Raw genomic sequence first — 19,944 nt, 5'->3', positions numbered from 1 at the left:
GGCTCCATTTGTTGAAAGAATGAAACTTGGATCTAAGGGTCTTTTCTTACGCTTGAATGCAGAGTATGTTAACAGTATATTTTACAACTGTGTGTTGACTAACGTGTATCTTGGAGAGCTTTATCAGTAGGATTTGTATGCAACTAAGTTTGCAGACTGTTTATAAGAAGCAGGCAGTGACCCAGTTTGAAAAATGGGCATTTAAAGAAAACTGTGCAACTAAAAGCGATGTTGTCTGTATGTTTACTGAAGAGTTGTTCCAGCCAAAGCTGGAAGGGAAAGGTGCTTTGTGTTTAATTCTGACAGTAGAAATCAGACCGGTAACTTTCCTGTTGATTCTTTAGTGAGAAACTAGCAGATTTGTGCATCATATGATACAAATCACTGTCTGTAGATGGGAGAAGCAGTAGATCATGTAGTTGCTTTTCAACCTTTTGTTTTTAGGACTTCACTGAAGTCGTATTTTCTTTTTTCAGATCCTGTGTAAATGGTGCACTGGTATGTTCTGTCACTCAGTTATGGCATGGAGATAGAATATTATGGGGAAACAACCACTTTTTTAGGTAATAGTTGTTATTTGCATTCCAGCCTCTTTACATCTAGCCTTTTTTTTTTTTTTCTTCCACTGTCCTACGTAAACTTTTTAGAAACTGAATTTCAATTTTTACGCAGAATCAATTTACCAAAGAGGAAACGACGAGATTGGCTGAAAGACTTTGAGAAAGAAAGTTCATTAGGAGAGCATGATCTGGATGCAGCTAGTGAAGCTTCTTCAGAACCGGACTACAACTATGAGTTTGCACAAATGGAAGTTATTATGAAGACACTGAATAGTAATGGTAAGGCAGCTGCCGGATTAAAATGTTCTTTTGAATTGTCTAACAAATTCAGCACAGAACTTAATTTCTGGGTAAAACAAGTGGTGCAGTAGCTCCAGGGGCCTTTGGAGCATTTTCAGAAACAGGTATTTTACAGAAACAATGTTAGGCATATATACGCACGTACGTACGCACATGTACGTACGCATGCGCATATACGTACGCGCACGTACGCGCACGTGTGTATATATGTGTGTGTATGTGTGCGTGTGTGTATATATAAATGCATATAAAAATACATGTGTGTGTATATATATGTGTGTGTATATATGTAAATGCATATAAAAATGTGTATGTGTGTGTGTGTATATGTAAATGCGTATAAAAATATATATGCACCTAGGTATAAATACAGACACACACGCACACACACACACAAAAATTAGTAGTTGGTTTGTGCCCTGACACAGAATTTTGTCTGTACATCTGCTCTCTGTTATAGTACAGCTGAATTGTAATCATATGCCTGTCAAATCATCTTCTCAGTCCTACTAATGTCTTGGTTTTGCAAGTTACTGCAAACAAAAGGGTGCTCCAGATACGGCTCAGTTAATTTCATCCTTCCTTTTGTATCAAATATTATTTGACACCATTTTAACCTTAGTAGGAAAACACTGACATGATAACAAATCAACAGTCAGATGCCAGCTAGTGTGGTTTTAATGCTTGATCACTCTCAATATTTTATTTAATCTTTGTTAAAACCTATTGTGATCCTTTTTTTTGGCCAGTATAGTAAAATACAGTATATATGAAATAATAGTATGGTGTATATAAAGCAATATGGTGGTTTTGTGGTTTCCAGAAGGCAAGTCATCGTTCATATAATATAATATGGTATGAAGAAATGCTGAAAAACTCGGTAAACTACTGAATGCTTTGTACAGGTTTTTTAATACACAAAATTTGAGAGGCAAATACTTGGGTTTTGGTCACTGACCAAGACGACACCGTAGGTGTTTCATTGCTTTCTGTTCTTTATTCATATCTTCGCAGTATTTCCATTGTTTGCTGTGGTTTACTTGTTGAAATACAGTATTTACTTTTTTTTCTTGGTTTCCTCTTTAACTTTCTCTGTCTTACTGTTGAATAGAGCATGATGGTTTCATATGCATAATGTTCTAGCAAGAGTTAGCAACTTTTTTACAATTTGATTTTAATGGGATTTCTTGTGTGAGTGAGTAACAGGGTCAGATCATTTAAGTTGATGTGAAATTACTGTTTGATAACAGAAATATTCTCATTATGGTTCACTCGTACCAGGAGATGAATTTCAGATGAATTTGCCATCCTGGTGGTCTTCAGTGTTGTCGTCCCTCGTGAAGATTCTGTTGCCTGTCTTAAGGCCTCAGACCATCCCGTATCTGTGCCAAAACTGGGACAAAGGTTTTGAACTTGATTGGCTCATGCATGAGACTGCTGGAGAAATTTGAAAGCATTAATTGATGCTTGATCTGCTTGTCACTAACCGGGATTTGACTAAACTGTAGCAGTCTACAATGAGTCAGTGTTCTTTGAAGGGGGCGGGGGGGGGCACATTTTTTGCTTTTCTTGTGTTGTTATCTAGCTGATGGAAATGATTCTTCACAATATTTCAAGTGTTTTAACATTTTAGTTCAGTAGGCTTTTTTGGTTGTGATCCAGGCTGATTTTTGTCTTGGTCGGTTGTTTTCTGTGTCTTTGCTGTGTGCAGTGCAGACCTCGCTGTTTCTTTAGAATACTTTCTAAGGCACAGCAAGTGTTAGCAGTCATACACGTTGCACAGTTTCAGAGGCATCAGAACCCAATTTTTCTGCTTCTTGTCTCTTCTGCCCCCTGCCACGTAGGTGTTGCTTCACTAAGTTGGAGTAGTAGGTGATAATAAAGCCCTGACAAAACCAAGTGACTGTGAGGATCATCGGCTGGTCTTTTGATTGGAAGCCAGCTAGTGCTTCCAGGTTCTGTTCTTCTCAATGGTATAGTTAAAATACAGTTTTGCTCACAGGCTTCCAGTTTGCTGTGTAAGAAGTAAAGCAGCTTTGTTGCAATACCATTTATTTATTCTTCCTTAAAATGAAAAATAAATACAGGTCAGGAAGAAGAAATAACTAGATAACTGAAGACAATTAATTCTATTTGTATTCTCTGGAGAAACCCTAGGTGGGTATAAAGGGGTATTTTAAAAATTTCATCAGATAATTATTTTATAGGCATGTATTGATATAGCCCAAAGCAAGAGGTTTTGGGTTTTTTTTCCCCCTTGATCTTTTTGAGAACAGTAACCTTCTTTAGATAAATAGCCTAGCTTCTCCAGAGCGCAAGCACATTTGTTTTTATAGCATTTAACCAGTACAGAAGTGTCACATACTGCATCCGGCTCCAGAGAAGCTCTGAAGAAAATGTGTAGCTTTGAAAACAGCTGTAAAGAAAACATGCAGATTCTTTCGTCCCTTCAGCCTGTTAACTTTCTTTGTGGGATTCTGTCAGATCAGCTTTGTACTGCTAATTTGTGATGTTGGTCAAACACAGAATGCAGCAAAGAAGTTTACTTTATTCTTGTATAGGGTGCAGTGGTTATGTAAACAATGTGATTAGGTTACCCAGCTTCTCATTTAAGCAAACAAAACTGTTGTTACGGCTGGGGATGGGGATTTTGATGAAACTTAGCAAAGCAGCCTGTGTCATAATCTTCTTCCCACTTGTTTAGAAAAATGCACTTACATGAAATCTTAAGGAATTAATTCAGCATTGTTGTTACTGGATTAACAGGTTCCAGATGTGAATTAAGTGACATTGCAGCAAGGTAGTAAATGCTCTTCATCGTATGGAGAAAGTACCTTCTTCTGGTTCAGTGTTAACATTCTAACATTTTGCAGAGGATTAACTGCATACGAGCAGTCTTCTCAGGGCCATTGAACTCGTCACGTATATATATATATATATATATATATATATATATATATATGTAAAAGATTGGGACCTGGGCCTTTTAACACAGTATGGAATTTGCTGTGCATTTGGCAGGTTTTGGGTAGAATCTTCCCTAATTTATTTGACTTTGTATGAGAAATCCAAAATTGTGGAACATGGTGTTTAAATCTAACTTAAACACTATTGTAGTTCTTCTGAATTGTGAAAAACTTGACTTTATTTTTTAATCTTCTAACTAGATGTTTATTATTCACACCATATTTTGCTTTTTCACTGTGAAAGGCTTGGGAGTTTCTGTGTAAAGTCTTTCAAAAGTTAAATTGAAGACTTTTCTAAGAGTGGAGATTTTCCTTTTGCATTTCAATACAAGCAAATACTTCCCCCCCCCCCCCCCCCCCAACAGTAATGGCTTTCGTTTAAATGAGGAATTTTTAGACTAGACTCTTGCATCTCATTCCAAATATTTTACATGTTTCCAAATATTTGATCTTGTGGTGGCTGTGAACCTGTAAATATATGTGCCTGGAATTTGTATTAAGGAAATCTGTATTAAGTCACTTGTATCAAGGAAATCTGCTCCCTGAACTCAGAGCTGGTCTTTGAGCAGTTTAGGAAAGTCTTGTCTTAATGAGTCAGCCTTAGATTCATTTCCTGTGTTTGCAAACACAATAGAGGGCTTTAATTTCTTCCATGCCTCTTCTGTATCTTCTGCATAATACCTGATTTCTCAACCATTCTTCACATAATGAAAACAATTTTAGGGATTATCCAGTAAAACCTTTGTATGTGAAGGTAATTCTGGTATTATCTGGAGAAGTTAGGAGGAGGAGGATGATGCAGATCAACATGAATAACTTGGTTTGTAGTCCAGAATATTAGAACTTGGTTCAGTCAGTTGTTTTTGTTGCACTGTCTGTTTAAAAGCTAAAAATAGCTAACTGTTTTTCTGAGAATGTCGTGTACTAAAAATTAATATTTCTGGTTATTTTAAGACACTTCTATGCTTCACTGTTTTGCTATTTGGTTGCTATTTATGCTGACTGATTTTTAACTTTGTGCTTTATAGTTACCATTGTGGTGGTATTTTATGATGCCTTTGCATGAACCCAGTGATTTCTTCCCTGGATAAGGGTAGGGCCACAGTAGCAACTTGCATTAGTCTTTGTTTTCTGCTAAAACTGAAAATATGCTTTATGTCAGTCTTAATATTTCAAATAAGGATGCCGAGAGGTAAATACAAACCCACTGTAACAACAGAACCCTGGAGATCCTGTTTGCTCCTCTGACATTTATAATAGGAAGGATTTGTTTTATAAAATGACTTGCCTAAATAGTCGTGTACGTCAAAATCACAGACAGTGAGTTGGATTATCTTTAGCAAAATTGGTCTCAGTAGTTCTAGTACGTACTAAGTTATTCTATATTGCTGAATACAGTAATAACACATTTGTTTGTGAAGATACAAGGGATGTGGGTTTTGGGAGAGTGTACGTGCATGTTATGGTGACCAACATACACTACTGCTTATGAAAAACCTGCAGAACCTTTCATATGATTCCTCTGTTGCATGCTACAGTAACCCAAATCTTATTGTGTTTTCATGTAGCATTGTAGTATCAGGAACACTTGTGCAAAATCTTACAGGACTGGGTTTTGGTAGTGAGGGCAAGATGGTTCATAACTAAATCACACCAACATGTTCGGTTGTGGTTTTTTTGGAGAAGCACACCTCTAGTTCCAAAGTGGGACAGTGTAATTAAATCTAGGTTTATTTTTCTCCCTCCTTTGTGACAGACTGTCATCCTTAAGTGTCACAGCAGCTCTTTGGTTTTTTGGGTTTTGTTTTTTTTGGGGGTTTTTTGGTTTTTTTTTAATATTTGCAAAATGCAAGAGGTGTCACAAACAATTGTTTCAAAGATGAAGTTTTTTGCATTTGAAAATCCTGGCATGTCCTAAACTTGCTACGGTACTTACCCTAATATTCCACTACGCCAGCTATGGAACTTCCCCCTCTCCCTTCCCCTTCTGATGTACAGAATCAGCAATCTGTGAGGTGATGTGCTGTCACTCAGGTATTCATCTAGATTGCTCCTCTGTCAAACCACTTTTTTTGCTCTGTTTAAGCTGTCAGATGTACATACATGAAGCAGATATATACTGGTAGTATATAGAGGGAGCTTATTCCATTTAATTGCTATTTCAGAGCATTGAACCTAAACACAGGAACAGACAGAGTAATGTTTCTTTAATTTGAATGCAATTTAGGTTTAACTGTAGCTAATTGACATAAGCAGTTGTTATTTCAGGATAGAATATCCAAATGGATATTCGTTCTGGGTTGATACTAAGAAGAAATGTGGTTTGTAAAGCTAAATGCAGAAGTCACTTCCAGAATGTACTTTGCCTGTTTCAGTGCTGTGAACCGCTTCGGTGCAGTGCAATGTGTGATGAGTCAGTCCATTTGTTTGTCTCAGTTTTCTCCTGCAGCTTTCCAGCATGTTTCATTCTCTGCCAGAATGGAGAAAGTAAATTGCTTTTTACTTCCTTAAATAATTTCCTTCTCTGGTTAACATCATTTTCCCTTGTATTTTGCTTTGTTTTCTTCTTATTAATTTGTTCCCTTTTCCATCTATTCTTTTTTTCCTACTGGGATCCTGGAACATATTATAACTTCCCAATACCGAAGTATGCAGTAGACAAGGGTCTTAACCATTATTCTAGCCTCTTTGCATGCCATATTTTTTTTTCTTGTTTGGATTTATTTACTTAATGCAATATTTAATTTCTTGGCTGTTTTGGGGGGCAGTGGCCATCTTGTGTTTGCAGCGACTCTGGGATATGTGATGACTGTTACCAAATAAATAATGAGTGTTCTGTAGAGCTGAAATGGCATTTTCTCACTTTTCTGTGGTTTTTTTCTTCCTTTTTTTTTTTTGTTTCCTTTTCTTTTTAGACCCAGTACAAAATGTGGTCCAGATCTTGGAGAAACAGTACTTGGAAGAGAAGCGGAGTGCTCTTGAGGAGCAGCGGCTGATGTATGAACGTGAGTTAGAGCTGCTGCGGCAGCAGCTCTCTCCAGAAAGGCAGCATCAGCATGGCAGCGACAGACTCTCCTACACTGCACAGACTGCACAGCAGAAAGTAAATCTCTGGACAGAAGAGAGGTGAGAATACTGGAGTTAAAGGAATTATAAGAACTACAAAGGGTGAAAGATGAGACTCTAACTGTCTGTCAGAAACTGATAATATATTTTGGTGGAGTTGACGTGCAGTACAAGATCTGCCTCCACCAAAAGTGTTAGCATTTCATTTAGGACTAAGTTCTGATGCATAATGTGCGTACAAAATCTTCCTGTGTGATTTAACACACAGATGAAATGAGAACTTAGCTTTTATTGATCAACATTATAGCCTTTTTTTTTTGTTTTTTAAAATAGAAAAGGGCTTCTGAAATGTTTGGTTTAGCAATTATTATTTAAGTTAGTTCTGGAAAGGAAAAAAGGATAGCACAGAGGTAAATTTGTCAACTCAGGCTAAGGAGTCCATTAAGGAGTATTGTGTGTTGAGAGTATATAGTGAGAGCAAACCATTAAAAAAAAATACAGAAAATGGGAGTCCTTAAATGTTCTGTGTATGTGTCTCTAAAACTAAGCCCAGCTTTAGAAGAGTTTGATAACTGCAGAATAGTCAAATAGAGTATCTTTGAGCTATTTAGGAAGTAAAAGGCTTGCCATGAGGCTTGCCTCTTTGCAAAGGAGTAGTGTGGCACCTGAATGCAGCCTTGGTGAAAGATCATCGAGAGATTTGCAGGGATTGTTAAAAAAGCAGACTAGGAAGATGTGAGCAGAGCTTAAGCAGCACGTGTGTGTTTGCATCTTGACAATGAGAGAAGCTTGTTCTTAGTATCATTGGGGAGCAAAGGAAGTCAACTTCATGGAGAGAAGTTCTAGGGCCAGCAACCAAGATGATTTAGGTTTTCGGCATACAAATGAGTATTCTGTCATTGGGTTAATTCAGCAGGAAGAATTACTAGATTCACTCACAGGTTTCTTGTAGATTTCTTTTAAATCTATTTTCTTTTAAAGCAGAAGCTTCATTATTCACTCAGCCTTTTTTCTATATGTAGTGAATTTGAGTGCTCTTTCCTATTTTGATTATTTTTGCTTGTTCTCCACCATTTAAAAAAAAAATAAATCCATGTACAAGAGGATCCTAATAAAGATAGCCACGATTGTATTGCAGCTTTCAACTTCAGAGTGTTAGAAATAGAACAGAACAGATCTTGGTTTAGTTTTTGTGCAAGGTTTTGTTTTATAATTTCTGCCCAGTTTGGCCTGGGAAAAAAAAACCTAAAGAAATAACAAACTGTTGACCCATTCACCAGCAATGACTAGAATGTTTTCCATGGCAAGCATACAGAGTAGTGGTGCTGTGTTTAAACTTTAATTAAAATAATTGTTTGCCCCTGTAAGAGCTAAAACCAGAATTATTGGGAACTGAATGTAAAGCATTGCAGAGTCATTGTTGGGATTTGCAGACTCTTTTAGGGCTGCAGAAGGAGCGCAAAATAAGAAATGCGCTTGCTGGAATCATTGCTATTCAGAACTGTTTTGAGCACAGCGAGGCCATCAAAAAATCAGTGATAACCCTTTCAGCAGCAGAGAACTGGGCTTACTGGCAAGGGAAGATGCAACAGAAGGGAAAAGGAAGTAGCAAAAACTTTCTGCCTGTCCTTGAGAGCTGAGAAGAAAAAATTGTAATTGTGATCAACTTAAAATAAACCAACCACCACAACCATGGAATGACATAAAAAAGGAGAATCTGGAGTGATATCAAGGCTAGGTGTTCTGCCAGCCTTCTCTTCTCGGTAGTTGTTAGATGTCTCTTAGGAGGAGCTGTGCATTGAACAAGCATTTTTGCCTCTGGATTGCATGGGTGAATGCTTTACTCTATATAACTGTTTAACTACCTGAAGTCTGTGCTTTGCTGTGTTGTACAAAAGAGGAGCATGGAGGCTTTTCGTTGTGATCAGCAAGGAGTCTGATAATGTTTTGGTGGCATGGCATCAAATAAACAGTTTTCTGGAAGAACTAATTATCAGTTTCCTGTCCTCCAGAAGATCCTCTGAGGTATATTTTTTTATTTATTTATAATTCTAAAAGAGGTTTGGGCTTCTGAAAAAAAGGGGAAAAAATGGAATCTTCTTAAAAAAGAAACAAGAAAAAAAAATCTTTGAGGGATTTCTGCTGTAAAAGCATGGTAACGTGGTGCTGAGAGGGTTTTACCAGCCAACTGGCCAGAGGGCAAGAAATGCAGGAAAAACTGGGAACACTGGTTGTGAAGAACGTGCAAAAGAGCCAAGTGTCCAGGTTGTACGGGATTTGATTAGTGAAGTTTTAGCTGTTGCTCTGTGGCCACTGCAAATGAAGCTGAGCTCTACTGGATCAACCAGCAAGATGAATTTGATAGGTATCAGATGCAGGCACGTGGTTCTATCTGTCATATCAGCTAGAACACGTTGCACAGAGTTTATTCTGGCTTTGTGCTGACTATGGAAGGACAGATGACACCTGACCCGGTGTTAAAACCTGTTGGCATAAAGTTAACCCATTGTAACTTTCAACAAATTTAATTTGTCGGAGTGTGGAGGGGTGGTGGTGTACTGGACCAGAGGTTTAGCTCAGCATTTTCTGTACCTGGCATTAAGAATGCCAGAGACTTGCAGTGACACCTCGTGAGTGTCAGATGTAAGTTTCCCTTGTCTGGCTTAAATAATTGTTTCAGAATTTCCTGTTCAGTGGGTATTTGCTTTGGTTAATATCCTGATGGAGCTTGTCATATGTCTTGTGTAGTAAGAATTAAGAAATCCTATCTGAAACTTTTTTTTTTGCTGGAGTTTCTGGAAGGGTGCTGGCACAGCTATATACAGAGGAATGCAACTGTCGTGAGAACTGCCCATAGTAATTGGTTGAGTTACTCATAAGTCCTCCTTACAGTCTTAAACCATTCCTTTTTCAAGGATCTAGCTAAGACAAGATCAGTGTGGGAGCCTCCCCAAACAGCTCGCCAGATGCCAGTTTCCTGGATCAAGGAAGGGACTGGCTGTAGCTGAATCCCATGGTTCTTACAGCACTTACAGATCAAAGCTGCCTTCTGTTTCTCAAGCCAGGCAGCTGTCTCGCGGTGGTTGCAGGTCTAATGCACTCTCAGTATTAAGTACTATTTAGTGACTAATTCTTGACTCTACCTTCATTTTCTGGGTGAATCCAAAATTATAGCTGTTTGCAGAATGTGTCACTCCCGTGGTCTGGGATTGCTCGTTTAATCTCGATGGCCTGGACAACAGAAGCAAGAGGCAGAGGGAAAGGAATTTCCCGTGTAACGCCAGGAGCAGATATGGAGGAAGTGGACTAAAAGTCCACTGATAGTAGCAGCTCTTTAAGATCTAACAAAACCCACCTCTGTTGCAAACTTAGGCTAGATAGGGGAGAGACACAAAGCTGCATGTTTTAGCATGTTGAAGGCACTAAAATTCAGGGCTGCTTCTAACACTGCTGGTTGTTTACCACTTTGGTATCAGGGAACCAACAGAGTGCAATTTGAATTACCCAGGCTGTTATTTGGGATATTTTGAAAAGAGCTATCTATTCATGAAGAATTCTGTCAGGGGCTGAAAGGCATATTAACAGTTGTTTGTGGCTTCTACTATACATACATACAAAAGATCTGAGCTTATCTGAATAAAGGCAAATAGGCAAACTTGCCTGTATTCACAGCAAGGAACATAAGTTTACTTGTTCCTCCTATGATGTCTGTAATGTAATGTATTTTGTAGAAATTAGAAGTGTATATGCGCACAATGCGTACTGTGTTTCAGTAGGGCTTTGCATAGAAAAGCTAAAAAATCATACAGGGGAGTGCTGGTCACTGAAATATCTGAAGTTTGATCTTGAGTTTTATGAAGATTATGAGATGCAGTAAGTACTGTTGGGATTACAAAGAAAGGAGGACTTCGCATTTGCTCAGAGGATAATCGTGATACTTTTAAATGGCAATTTAAAGACAAGAATCCCAGGTAGAGTGCGTATCTTAGTATCGGAGGTGGAGGTATAGTATGTGTCACAGCAGGTTTGCCAGGTGTTGGGTTAGAACAGATTTGCTTAGACAGGCCTTAGAAACCTTTTTGGAATTTTTCCAGAAGCTGTTAACTGTACGGAGTGCACGAGCTTTAACCTGTGCTCATTCCTCTATTACTTAAAAGGTACTTCAGGTATATAGGACTTAAAATTTTTAATATTTTTTTTTTTAATGTGTACATTTGAGATGGTTTAAGTGTATAGAGGGGAGGTCTGAGGGTCTGTAGCACTGCAGAGCCCTAGCTGTAATGTAAAGCTTTGGCCTGCAGTGATTGCAGGTTCCATCATCACGATCTGAGGAAAAGCAGGTTTTATCTAGATAAGTCTCACATGTTGGGGCTGGTAGTTCCTGTGGAACAGGACTCCAGATTAAAGACAAAGACAACTGCAATTATTTCATTTCTTGAAAATTAGGAATGTCCCTAGGGCTTTTAACAAATCATCACTGTAACAACTCCTACTGTACTGTGCCCTTTTATTTGGGCATTACTGTGCTAGACTTATCTCAAAAGTGGTACGTTTGTTTAATACGTGATCACTGCATTTCCTCAGTAAAATGGTCTGACGCTGTTTCATGTTTGCTGACATAGTGCTATACAACATTTTTTCTTAAACTTGTTTCAGAAAAGTCTTTGTTAGCAACTCTATTTGCAGCTTTCCAATATTAGAAATAGGTATCTGTGTATTTTTCATGTTACCTACTGCACCACAGGGATGAATTGTTTCGACAGAGCCTGGCTAAACTTCGAGAGCAGATAGTAAAGGCAAATACGCTGGTGAGAGAAGCAAACTTCTTAGCAGAAGAAATGAGTAAGCTAACAGATTATCAAGTAACACTTCAGATCCCTGCTGAAAACCTCAGTGCCAACAAAAAGGTAATGACAGCAAAGAATGCTAGAAAATTGTAGTTTTATGGCTAATCTAAAATATGTAGATGTATATAATATCTAATTTGAGGCCACAAAATGTTACTTTTGTTAGATTGTGCATAAGCAAAATATGGGTACTATCTGACTTTAATATATTGAAAGTGCATAATTATAAATAAAAATGAGAACGTGGCATTAAGTATGGCTCTTGCTGTTCTTTCAAGTGTATGATCACCATATGTGCATGTGGTTTGTGAACAGACATCTGTGTTCTATTGCTGTAAAACCTGCATTTTAGTTGTTTGCAAAAATTACCAGTTTTTATTAGATGCCTACGTTTTTTTTGTCTTGAGGGTTTTCTAGTTGTAGTGCCTGCTGTAAATATAATGATAGCAATTAGGATAATGTGCTTGTCATATGTGGTTTGATTGAGAGTGTTAATGTTCCTGTGTGAATAGAAGTTGTCTGAGAAGGACAAAGAGGTCAGGATCCTCAGAGATGTATAGGGTGTGCTGTGTTTGAGGACAGAGATAGTATGGCTGGCATGCAGAGAGAAGCTGCATGTTCTGTATTTGATTCTGTTTTAGGAATGCAGTTTGAGTGAAGAATTAAACTACTTACACGCACCTTTCCTGCAGTGATTATTTTTTCCTCTGATTTAGAGGGGCGCAATAGTAAGCGAGCCTGCTATTCAAGTGAGAAGAAAAGGAAGAGGTACTCAAGTGTGGACTATCGAGAAACTAGAGAACAAATTGATTGACATGAGAGACCTCTATCAAGAGTGGAAGGAGAAAATTCCTGAGGTATTGTGTAGATTTTCTGAAAGCGATCAGAGATGGAGTTTGTTTTAACCCCTTTTAATATAGTGTACAGATCAAGTGCAATGACTTTGTCTATGAAAGGGTACAGTATTGTGATATTTTTTTGAACTATGAATAATACTAAATACTCAAAATGCCCATGCATAATAAAGCACAGCTATGTCCTATCCTCACTTGCATTCTCAGGTATAAATGTGCTGAGGTCAGATATAATTGTGTTGAGATAGTGACTCATGATGCCACTAAGAGTTTACCTCGCATAATATAGGTGCCATGCAGATAGGCACAGGCTCTGAATAGAAGCAGGAAAACTGTATTAGAAATAAAATTATTAAATTGTGGTAAGTATCAAAACTAGCAAAGATGCTGCTTAGATACACTCAAGGTGCAGAGCATAGTAGTGGGGTAGAACTTGATCTTAAAATGTGAAATACTCATTTGTATGTCCCCCAACCTTAAAGTGGTGAGGAAATCAACTGAAGGCACTTAGTCAACATCAGTATCTCCATGAAAACTAAGTGGCATTTCCTGATAATTTTAATAGTACATTAACCTTGGCAAATAAGTGTGACACTTGTCAAAAGTGTGCTTGTTAACTGGCAAGAGATAGATATGAGGTTCGGTGTTCCAGAAGGTGTCCTCTAGGTATCCAGGTAGAACTGCGTAGGAAGTATATCTTGCTGTCTTGTGGCTGATAGGAAGCACCTAAATGACTTGTGTCAAGAATCATTCTCAAATATGTTTGAACAGCTGTTGTGCCTTTGTTACATGCCTTGGACGGGACAATGGGAATCTCTAAAATCATAACACAGGGGAAGTCAAGCACTTCATCTGTGCCTGTTGAAGACAACGATGATTTTGCTGCTGACTTTAGTAAGAATTGATAGCACATCCTTTGAATACATTAATATGTCTGCCTGAGCCAGGATCGTCCTTGCCATGACCTATGTCATCCATAATGCATGTGGTCTATGTGCTACATAGAAACACGTAGGTCAAATGCATGTGTTGAAGACGAAGGAGAAGGGAAGGAGCTGACAAGTCCGCTGAGGAGTGCATATTGTGCTAGGAACCTGCATGAATTCTTTGTGGCTGTATATGGGGTATTGGCGTAGAAAATGCTGCAGATGTGATCTCAGTTCTGTGGGAGTCAGAAGAACAATTGTAGGCTTAAAACGGGAGTCATTCTGCATCTTCCCTTTTGCCATTGTAGTTGTACCCAGCAGCCAGACCAGCTATTCAACCTGGGGATGATTTGTCCTCATTTAAAAAGTGTAAACAGAGCAGAAAAGTAAGGTGAAACTTCTTGAAATCAATGGCTACTGTGCTTGCTCATGGTAAAATCTGCTTTGTCTTGACATCACTAAAAAATGTAGGTCATCATATGACTATATCCCATACTAAAGAGAGGATTGTATAATGTCTCATCTCAAAGATTTCATTTCAGATTTGTGATATGTTCATAGTACCTTTTCTACTTGTGTAACAGGAAGGAACAGAAACGATTGGTAGAGACTTAATTATTGTGCCGTGATCTTATACTATGTTGTTATTTGATCTTGTGTTCCCACGCTTACAGTTTTTTTTATATGACTTTTACGACCTTTAAAACAGATAAGGAAGCTGATTGGCAAAAGAGGTGATCCTTTTTACGAAGCGCAAGAGAATCACAACTTAATTGGTGTCGCCAATGTGTTTTTGGAGTGCCTCTTCTATGACGTGAAGCTGCAGTACGCTGTGCCCATCATCAGTCAGCAGGGGGAGGTAAAGCCAAAGACGTACAGCGGGCTGGGCACACCTGCGCGCCCATACATACCTGCGGGGGGTAACATGGCTTTGTGTCTAACGTACACCGATTTTTTTTTTTTTTTTAACAAGCAAACAATGTTTAATGTCTTGTTTCCCAGTGAATAAGTGTTTTGCAAATTGCTATGTATGTTTTCTGTTTAATTGTTTACAATTGCTCAACTAGTAAAATAGTAGAATAAAATTCATAGTGTCGATGTAGGTAACTGAGCAAAAACCCAGCATATTAAGGTTCTGATGTACAGTCATGACACTCTATGCGTTTTCTGTTGTGTGTGAATTAGAAAGTTCTGCATACATATAGTTATTTTTCTGTTCCTTTTTTCTCTTTTTTTTTGACATTGTTGCTTTTTGTTTGGTGGTTGAGAGCTGTTCAGTTCTGCTTCTGCACACCTAGAGTTAGATTTACCATCTTAATGTTCTTAAGTCCCTTGTGCACGGGTTCATGGTATTTGTCTTGCTTTAGGTTGCAGGACGGTTGCACGTTGAAGTTATGCGAGTCACTGGGTCTGTCCCAGAACGCGTAGTAGAAGGAGATGACTCATCTGAGAACTCCAGTGAGAGTGGGAGTCTGGAAGTCATGGATAACAATGGAGAAATTATTCATAGAGCAAAAAAGCTCTCCTGCAGGGTGAGAACATGTGATGAAGTTAACAGTTTCAGAACTATGTAGTTGGTCTGATGTGAAGTAATACACTGTGTAGGCTATTGCTTGCTTAAAATTCTCTAAAGAGAGGCTTCTTCTGTTCCATTTCGGTGTAGGCCAGTCTCACTGGTGCTGGTTGCCAGTGGCTGAATTAATTCACATGAGTTTCTAGTATATGCAGGTCTACATCATAAATACTGATGTTACAAGGACTGTCCTTGGCAGACACAGAAGGGGAAATAGTTTGTCCGTGTAACCATCTCCTATGGTTTGTTTGATCATCTACTGTGGGATCTATGAGTGGAGTCTGGATTTCATTTCTTCTGTCATGAAGTGCTTCATTCTCCACTTGAACTTACCAGCTTCCGCAAAGAAAACATGTACGTGGGTGGGCTACTTAAATGCATGTAACTGCTTTCCTTGCATCTGCATGTCTCTATATGCAAAATACAGATTTCCTAAATAGAGACATCCTTAGAAAGCAATTGGAAGTGTCCTTTAAAAAGTTCTTCTTGGCTGTTGGTACTTTTGGTTTAAATAGTTAGTTTTTGAACAATTTACAATTGAAGAAGAAACAAATCGTATTCATGAGAACATCTGTTTTGTCTCCTCAGGTAAAAATAAAAGAAGCAACCGGACTACCACCTAATCTCTCCAACTTTGTCTTTTGTCAATATACATTTTGGGATCAATGTGAGTCAACAGTGGTGGCACCAGTGGTAGATCCAGATGTGCCTTCACCTCAGAGCAAGGATGCTCACTTTACAGTGACCTTCTCTCACTGTAAGGTAACTATTTTTATTATGAAGTAGTGTTACAGGGAGGATGGTATGTTTGAGATAAGCTTTTTAGAATTTGAGCCTTGTTTCGCTGGGGGAAGGAGGAAGGAATCAAGTCATTTAACTAATAACTTCTAACTGTACTTTAGCATGCCATATTATTTCACTTCATCACGTCTTCAAAATGCAGTAAAATGAAAAAAATCTTTTAATTAGTCTGTTAAATTCAGATGTCATCTATAAAGCATGGGGGAAACTATAGTTTATATAATGACATCTTATATGCTTGTTTGGTACGCTCAGTAACTTAAAGATCATTTGAGCTGTGACATTGTTCTTATGGAAAGTTTCAAAGCATGAAATGCGGTATGCAGAAGCAGGAATTGCTGAGATGATATGTTTCACAACTTTCTTGACCAGAGTTGAGCTTTATGATCCAAACTGTGGTTTTACCATGCAGGTAGGTAGTTGTTTGGTGTGTCATAAAAACTAGTTGAGGAGGTACAATTATGTCATGTGATTGGATGTGATTTGTTTTTCTCATTGCCAGGACTACGTGGTGAATGTCACAGAGGAGTTTTTGGAGTTCATTTCAGAAGGAGCTCTTGCTATTGAGGTGTGGGGTCACAGATGTACTGGCAATGGCAGCTCTGTTTGGGAAGTTGATTCTCTTCATGCTAAAACTAGGACATTGAGAGACAGGTACAAAAAAATTACACGTGAATGTTTCCATCAGCTTTCCAGAGTCTTTCTCATACTTGTGGTGCACAAAATATAGTTTAGTGAGGCAACCATTGGTTTTTGTGGGGATGTCTTTTTAGGTGGAATGAAGTAACTCGAAGAATAGAAATGTGGATTTCCATACAAGAATTGAATGAGATGGGAGAATATACTGCAGTTGAACTCCATCAGGCAAAAGATGTGAACACAGGGGGGATTTTCCAGCTTAGGCAGGTACGTATCTTTTCCCTGTCTTCTTATTTGTGCTTAAATTGATACTTAATTTTATTCTTAGTTTCTCTCTGATTTTCTCTCTGTCTTTCTTTTGTTCTCTCAAATTACCTGTTCAGGGTCATTCCCGCAGAGTTCAGGTGACAGTGAAACCCGTACAACATTCGGGAACGTTGCCTCTCATGGTAGAAGCAATTCTTTCAGTCTCTGTAGGTGGTGTGACTGCCAGGTCAACCAAACTGCAAAGGGGCTTGGACAGCTACCAGGTAAGACAGTTGTTTTTTCATGTGTTGGTTTATACAGTTTTTTTGGGTTTGTTCTGCTGTTTTAGAGCCAGCCCAACATAGTTCCATAAGGGACCTTAGACGTGATATTGTAATTTTGCAGTTTTGCATGTGTTTGATGCTAATATGTATGATGTGAGCATATGGTGCTAAATCTGCTTTTTTTGCTTATAACTTACTGTATAACTGATAAAGAGACAAGTGTGGTGTTTGAGTATACACAAAACAGGAGCAATATGGAAATTGTTTTTACCTTTACGTGTAGAGGTGATTAATAGTAGATTCCTAGCTCCATTAGTTTCCCTCCCTTGCAAGGATGGTGAAAGTTGAGGGGAAGAAAAAAAAGAAAATTAACAGAGAAAATGTCTTATAGTGAAAATACTGTTTATCTTTTCAAAAAGGACGGGACTGTTACTTCATCAGAATCAGAAATAGCCATCACTGAATGTGAAAGGGCTATTTGATTTAGGAGAAAAAGTTTTTAAGAAGTATAAATGGCTTCAAACCAATACTGGACAAATTCATGTTGGAAAATAAAACATGCTTTCAACAGTGATGGCAAAGAATAAATGGAATGGGCCACCCAGGGAAGCGAGGTGCCTTTTGTCAGAAGCGTTGCATTCAGAACCACAAGTAATTATTGCCTTAAATACAGATGAAACTGTAAAACATGGAGATGGGTGACAGGCTTGCTCAGTCCTTTTTCTGGCACTGTATTCTATGATAAATTTTTTTAATAAATATATTCACTAATACACAAATCATGGATGAGATGCTCTAGTCTGTAATGAAAAAAAAGATCTGTTTCTACCTGTTAATAAGACTTCGGTTATTTGAATGTTGTAATTTTAACATTTTACAAGTTTGTTTGTGGCAGAAATGTTTGTATTTGTGTTTTGGGGTATTTGTGTGAGTTTCTGTTGAGAGAAATGCATGTTCTTTTGTGTTTTACAAAATTTATTTTCTCCTACCAGAAGGAGGAGGATGATGGTGGTGATATGGATAGTTACCAGGTATTGCTGCTGTTGCTGTCAATCCTCTGGCATGGGGCACAGCTAATGCTAATAGCCAGCAACTTTCAAATGAACAAGCATACTGGAGCAAGCAAAAGCGGCTTGGAAATATATATATGCTGTGCATTTAAGAGGCTACCTGGGCTATGAAACATTGCTATTTCAGTTTACCTTGTGACTTTATCCTCTTGCAGTGTGCTCTCTTCTCTAGTACTCAGCAGTCAGCTCTCCTAACTGGCTACAGGAATTGCTATGTGTATAAAAGCCTAGAAGCTTTAATTTAGAATGAAAACAGTTTCCAGTGAATATCATAGGGAAAAGAACAAGCACCTGCAGTTGCAGGCATCTTTCCAAACCAAATTATATAGCATGGAGGTTTTTGTTTGTTTTCTAAGGAAAACATCGTAACCTTTTAAATTGTGCGGTGTTCTGAAATGCTAGTGGGAGAGAGAGGGGAGGATGCGAGCGTGGGGAATACAGAAGCTTCAGTGAAGCAATTTTTTTTATCTCTGCAGAAACAAACCTTGAGCCTGGCTTTTTGTGTGATAAGTAAATACAAGACAGTCAGAGTTTCGAAAGCATAACACAAGAATCATTTAAAAGGCGACAAAGGGCAAAAGAGGAAATGCCTAAAAAAATAAAATGCATTACAGATCTCTACATGGAAGTCTTATTTCTAGTAGGCAGCTTTACAGATGTAAAACCAGTTAGGTGAGAATGCTGACATCCCTTAAGATAATGTATTAGGTTTTACAGCAATCTCAAAGATACCAGTTAGGTACTAACTTCTTGCGGGCTGTTTATGCGCTTCCTGACTTATCACAGAGAAGAACGAACCAAATTTTCTGTGATACCACAAAGCATGATTGCATGACGGGTTTTGTTTGCATGAGAAATCTCCTAATTGCACTGATAGCAGCTGCTAGCAATGGAATTTTGTGCAGGTTTGAGGGCATACTGACCTGTCTAATCTTCAGGAGAACTTATGATCCACTGATGATACCTGTTTTTCCTATTCCATATGCTGTTGCAAAGTGTGATTGCCACTTCTGCGAGTAATTAGCCTTATGGTGTATCATTCTGATCAGTAACTGAGGCAGTCACGTTTTCTTTTCCTCCTGTTGGAATTTCAGACTTGAAAGCAAATAAGCTTCCATTCATGGGTGATGAGGGACTTAATCAGTGTGCATGTCAATCGGGGGAAAAAAGGTTTTCTGCATCATGCAAGCTGTTTAATATCAATTCTGATGAAATTATCACAAAAGTCACTGCCCTTTAATCTTAGCCACATAGCCTTATAACTTTGTTTTCTCTTTCCATATTAGGAAGAAGATTTAAACTGTGTACGAGAAAGGTGGTCTGATGCATTGATAAAACGCAGAGAGTACTTGGATGAGCAGATTCAAAAGATCAGCAATAAACAAGGTCTGAAGCTTGAAGTCCCTGTCATAAGTACTTTATTCCCTATACCATGAAAAATGTATCTCATATGTAATATTAATCTCTCTCACTGTAGAAAAATCTGAGGATGATATAGAACGGGAAGCCCGGCTGGTTGAACAGTGGGTAGGGCTGACAGAAGAGAGGAATGCAGTATTTGTTCCAGCGCCAGGCAGTGGAATTCCCGGTGCCCCTGCAAATTGGTACGTTCAGTAAAACCATTGCACATTACAAGGTAAAAATCTGAGAATGTTTTAGAACTTTCTACATTTTCTTGTAATGCTACCAATTACACTTAGTTGGTAGAAGGCTAGAAGGTCAGGTACTGGTTCGAATGTAAGAAACGTTTGCTTAGTTAACACACTGCATAAAGTAGCTTTGAGATAATTTTCAGATCTTGAAAGCTACCTT

General features: G+C 38.3%; 1 protein-coding gene across 10 annotated transcripts in view; it reads left to right on the top strand.

Annotated features, from left to right (window-relative positions):
* The window catches only part of KIF13A (kinesin family member 13A), a 118,633-nt gene that overhangs the window by 79,585 nt on the left and 19,104 nt on the right, over positions 1-19,944 (top strand). For 4 of the 10 annotated variants that reach the window (XM_054190506.1, XM_054190503.1, XM_054190510.1 and 1 more), the window contains 15 exons: positions 477-563; positions 673-839; positions 2,142-2,264; positions 6,742-6,952; positions 11,637-11,799; positions 12,456-12,596; positions 14,229-14,378; positions 14,887-15,051; positions 15,681-15,854; positions 16,396-16,547; positions 16,667-16,799; positions 16,916-17,062; positions 18,055-18,093; positions 19,419-19,518; positions 19,610-19,736. In XM_054190506.1, coding sequence (XP_054046481.1) covers positions 477-563; positions 673-839; positions 2,142-2,264; positions 6,742-6,952; positions 11,637-11,799; positions 12,456-12,596; positions 14,229-14,378; positions 14,887-15,051; positions 15,681-15,854; positions 16,396-16,547; positions 16,667-16,799; positions 16,916-17,062; positions 18,055-18,093; positions 19,419-19,518; positions 19,610-19,736 — 2,079 coding nt within the window. The remainder of the gene's footprint in view (positions 1-476; positions 564-672; positions 840-2,141; positions 2,265-6,741; positions 6,953-11,636; positions 11,800-12,455; positions 12,597-14,228; positions 14,379-14,886; positions 15,052-15,680; positions 15,855-16,395; positions 16,548-16,666; positions 16,800-16,915; positions 17,063-18,054; positions 18,094-19,418; positions 19,519-19,609; positions 19,737-19,944) is intronic. The other 6 variants (XM_054190508.1, XM_054190512.1, XM_054190504.1 and 3 more) reach the window with 5 other exon arrangements.

This window comes from Rissa tridactyla, chromosome 2 (genome assembly GCF_028500815.1).
Source record: "Rissa tridactyla isolate bRisTri1 chromosome 2, bRisTri1.patW.cur.20221130, whole genome shotgun sequence".
Classification (NCBI taxonomy): domain Eukaryota; kingdom Metazoa; phylum Chordata; class Aves; order Charadriiformes; family Laridae; genus Rissa; species Rissa tridactyla.
Note: the sequence above shows the minus strand (reverse complement) of the source record. Positions and strands in the feature narration are given on the sequence as shown.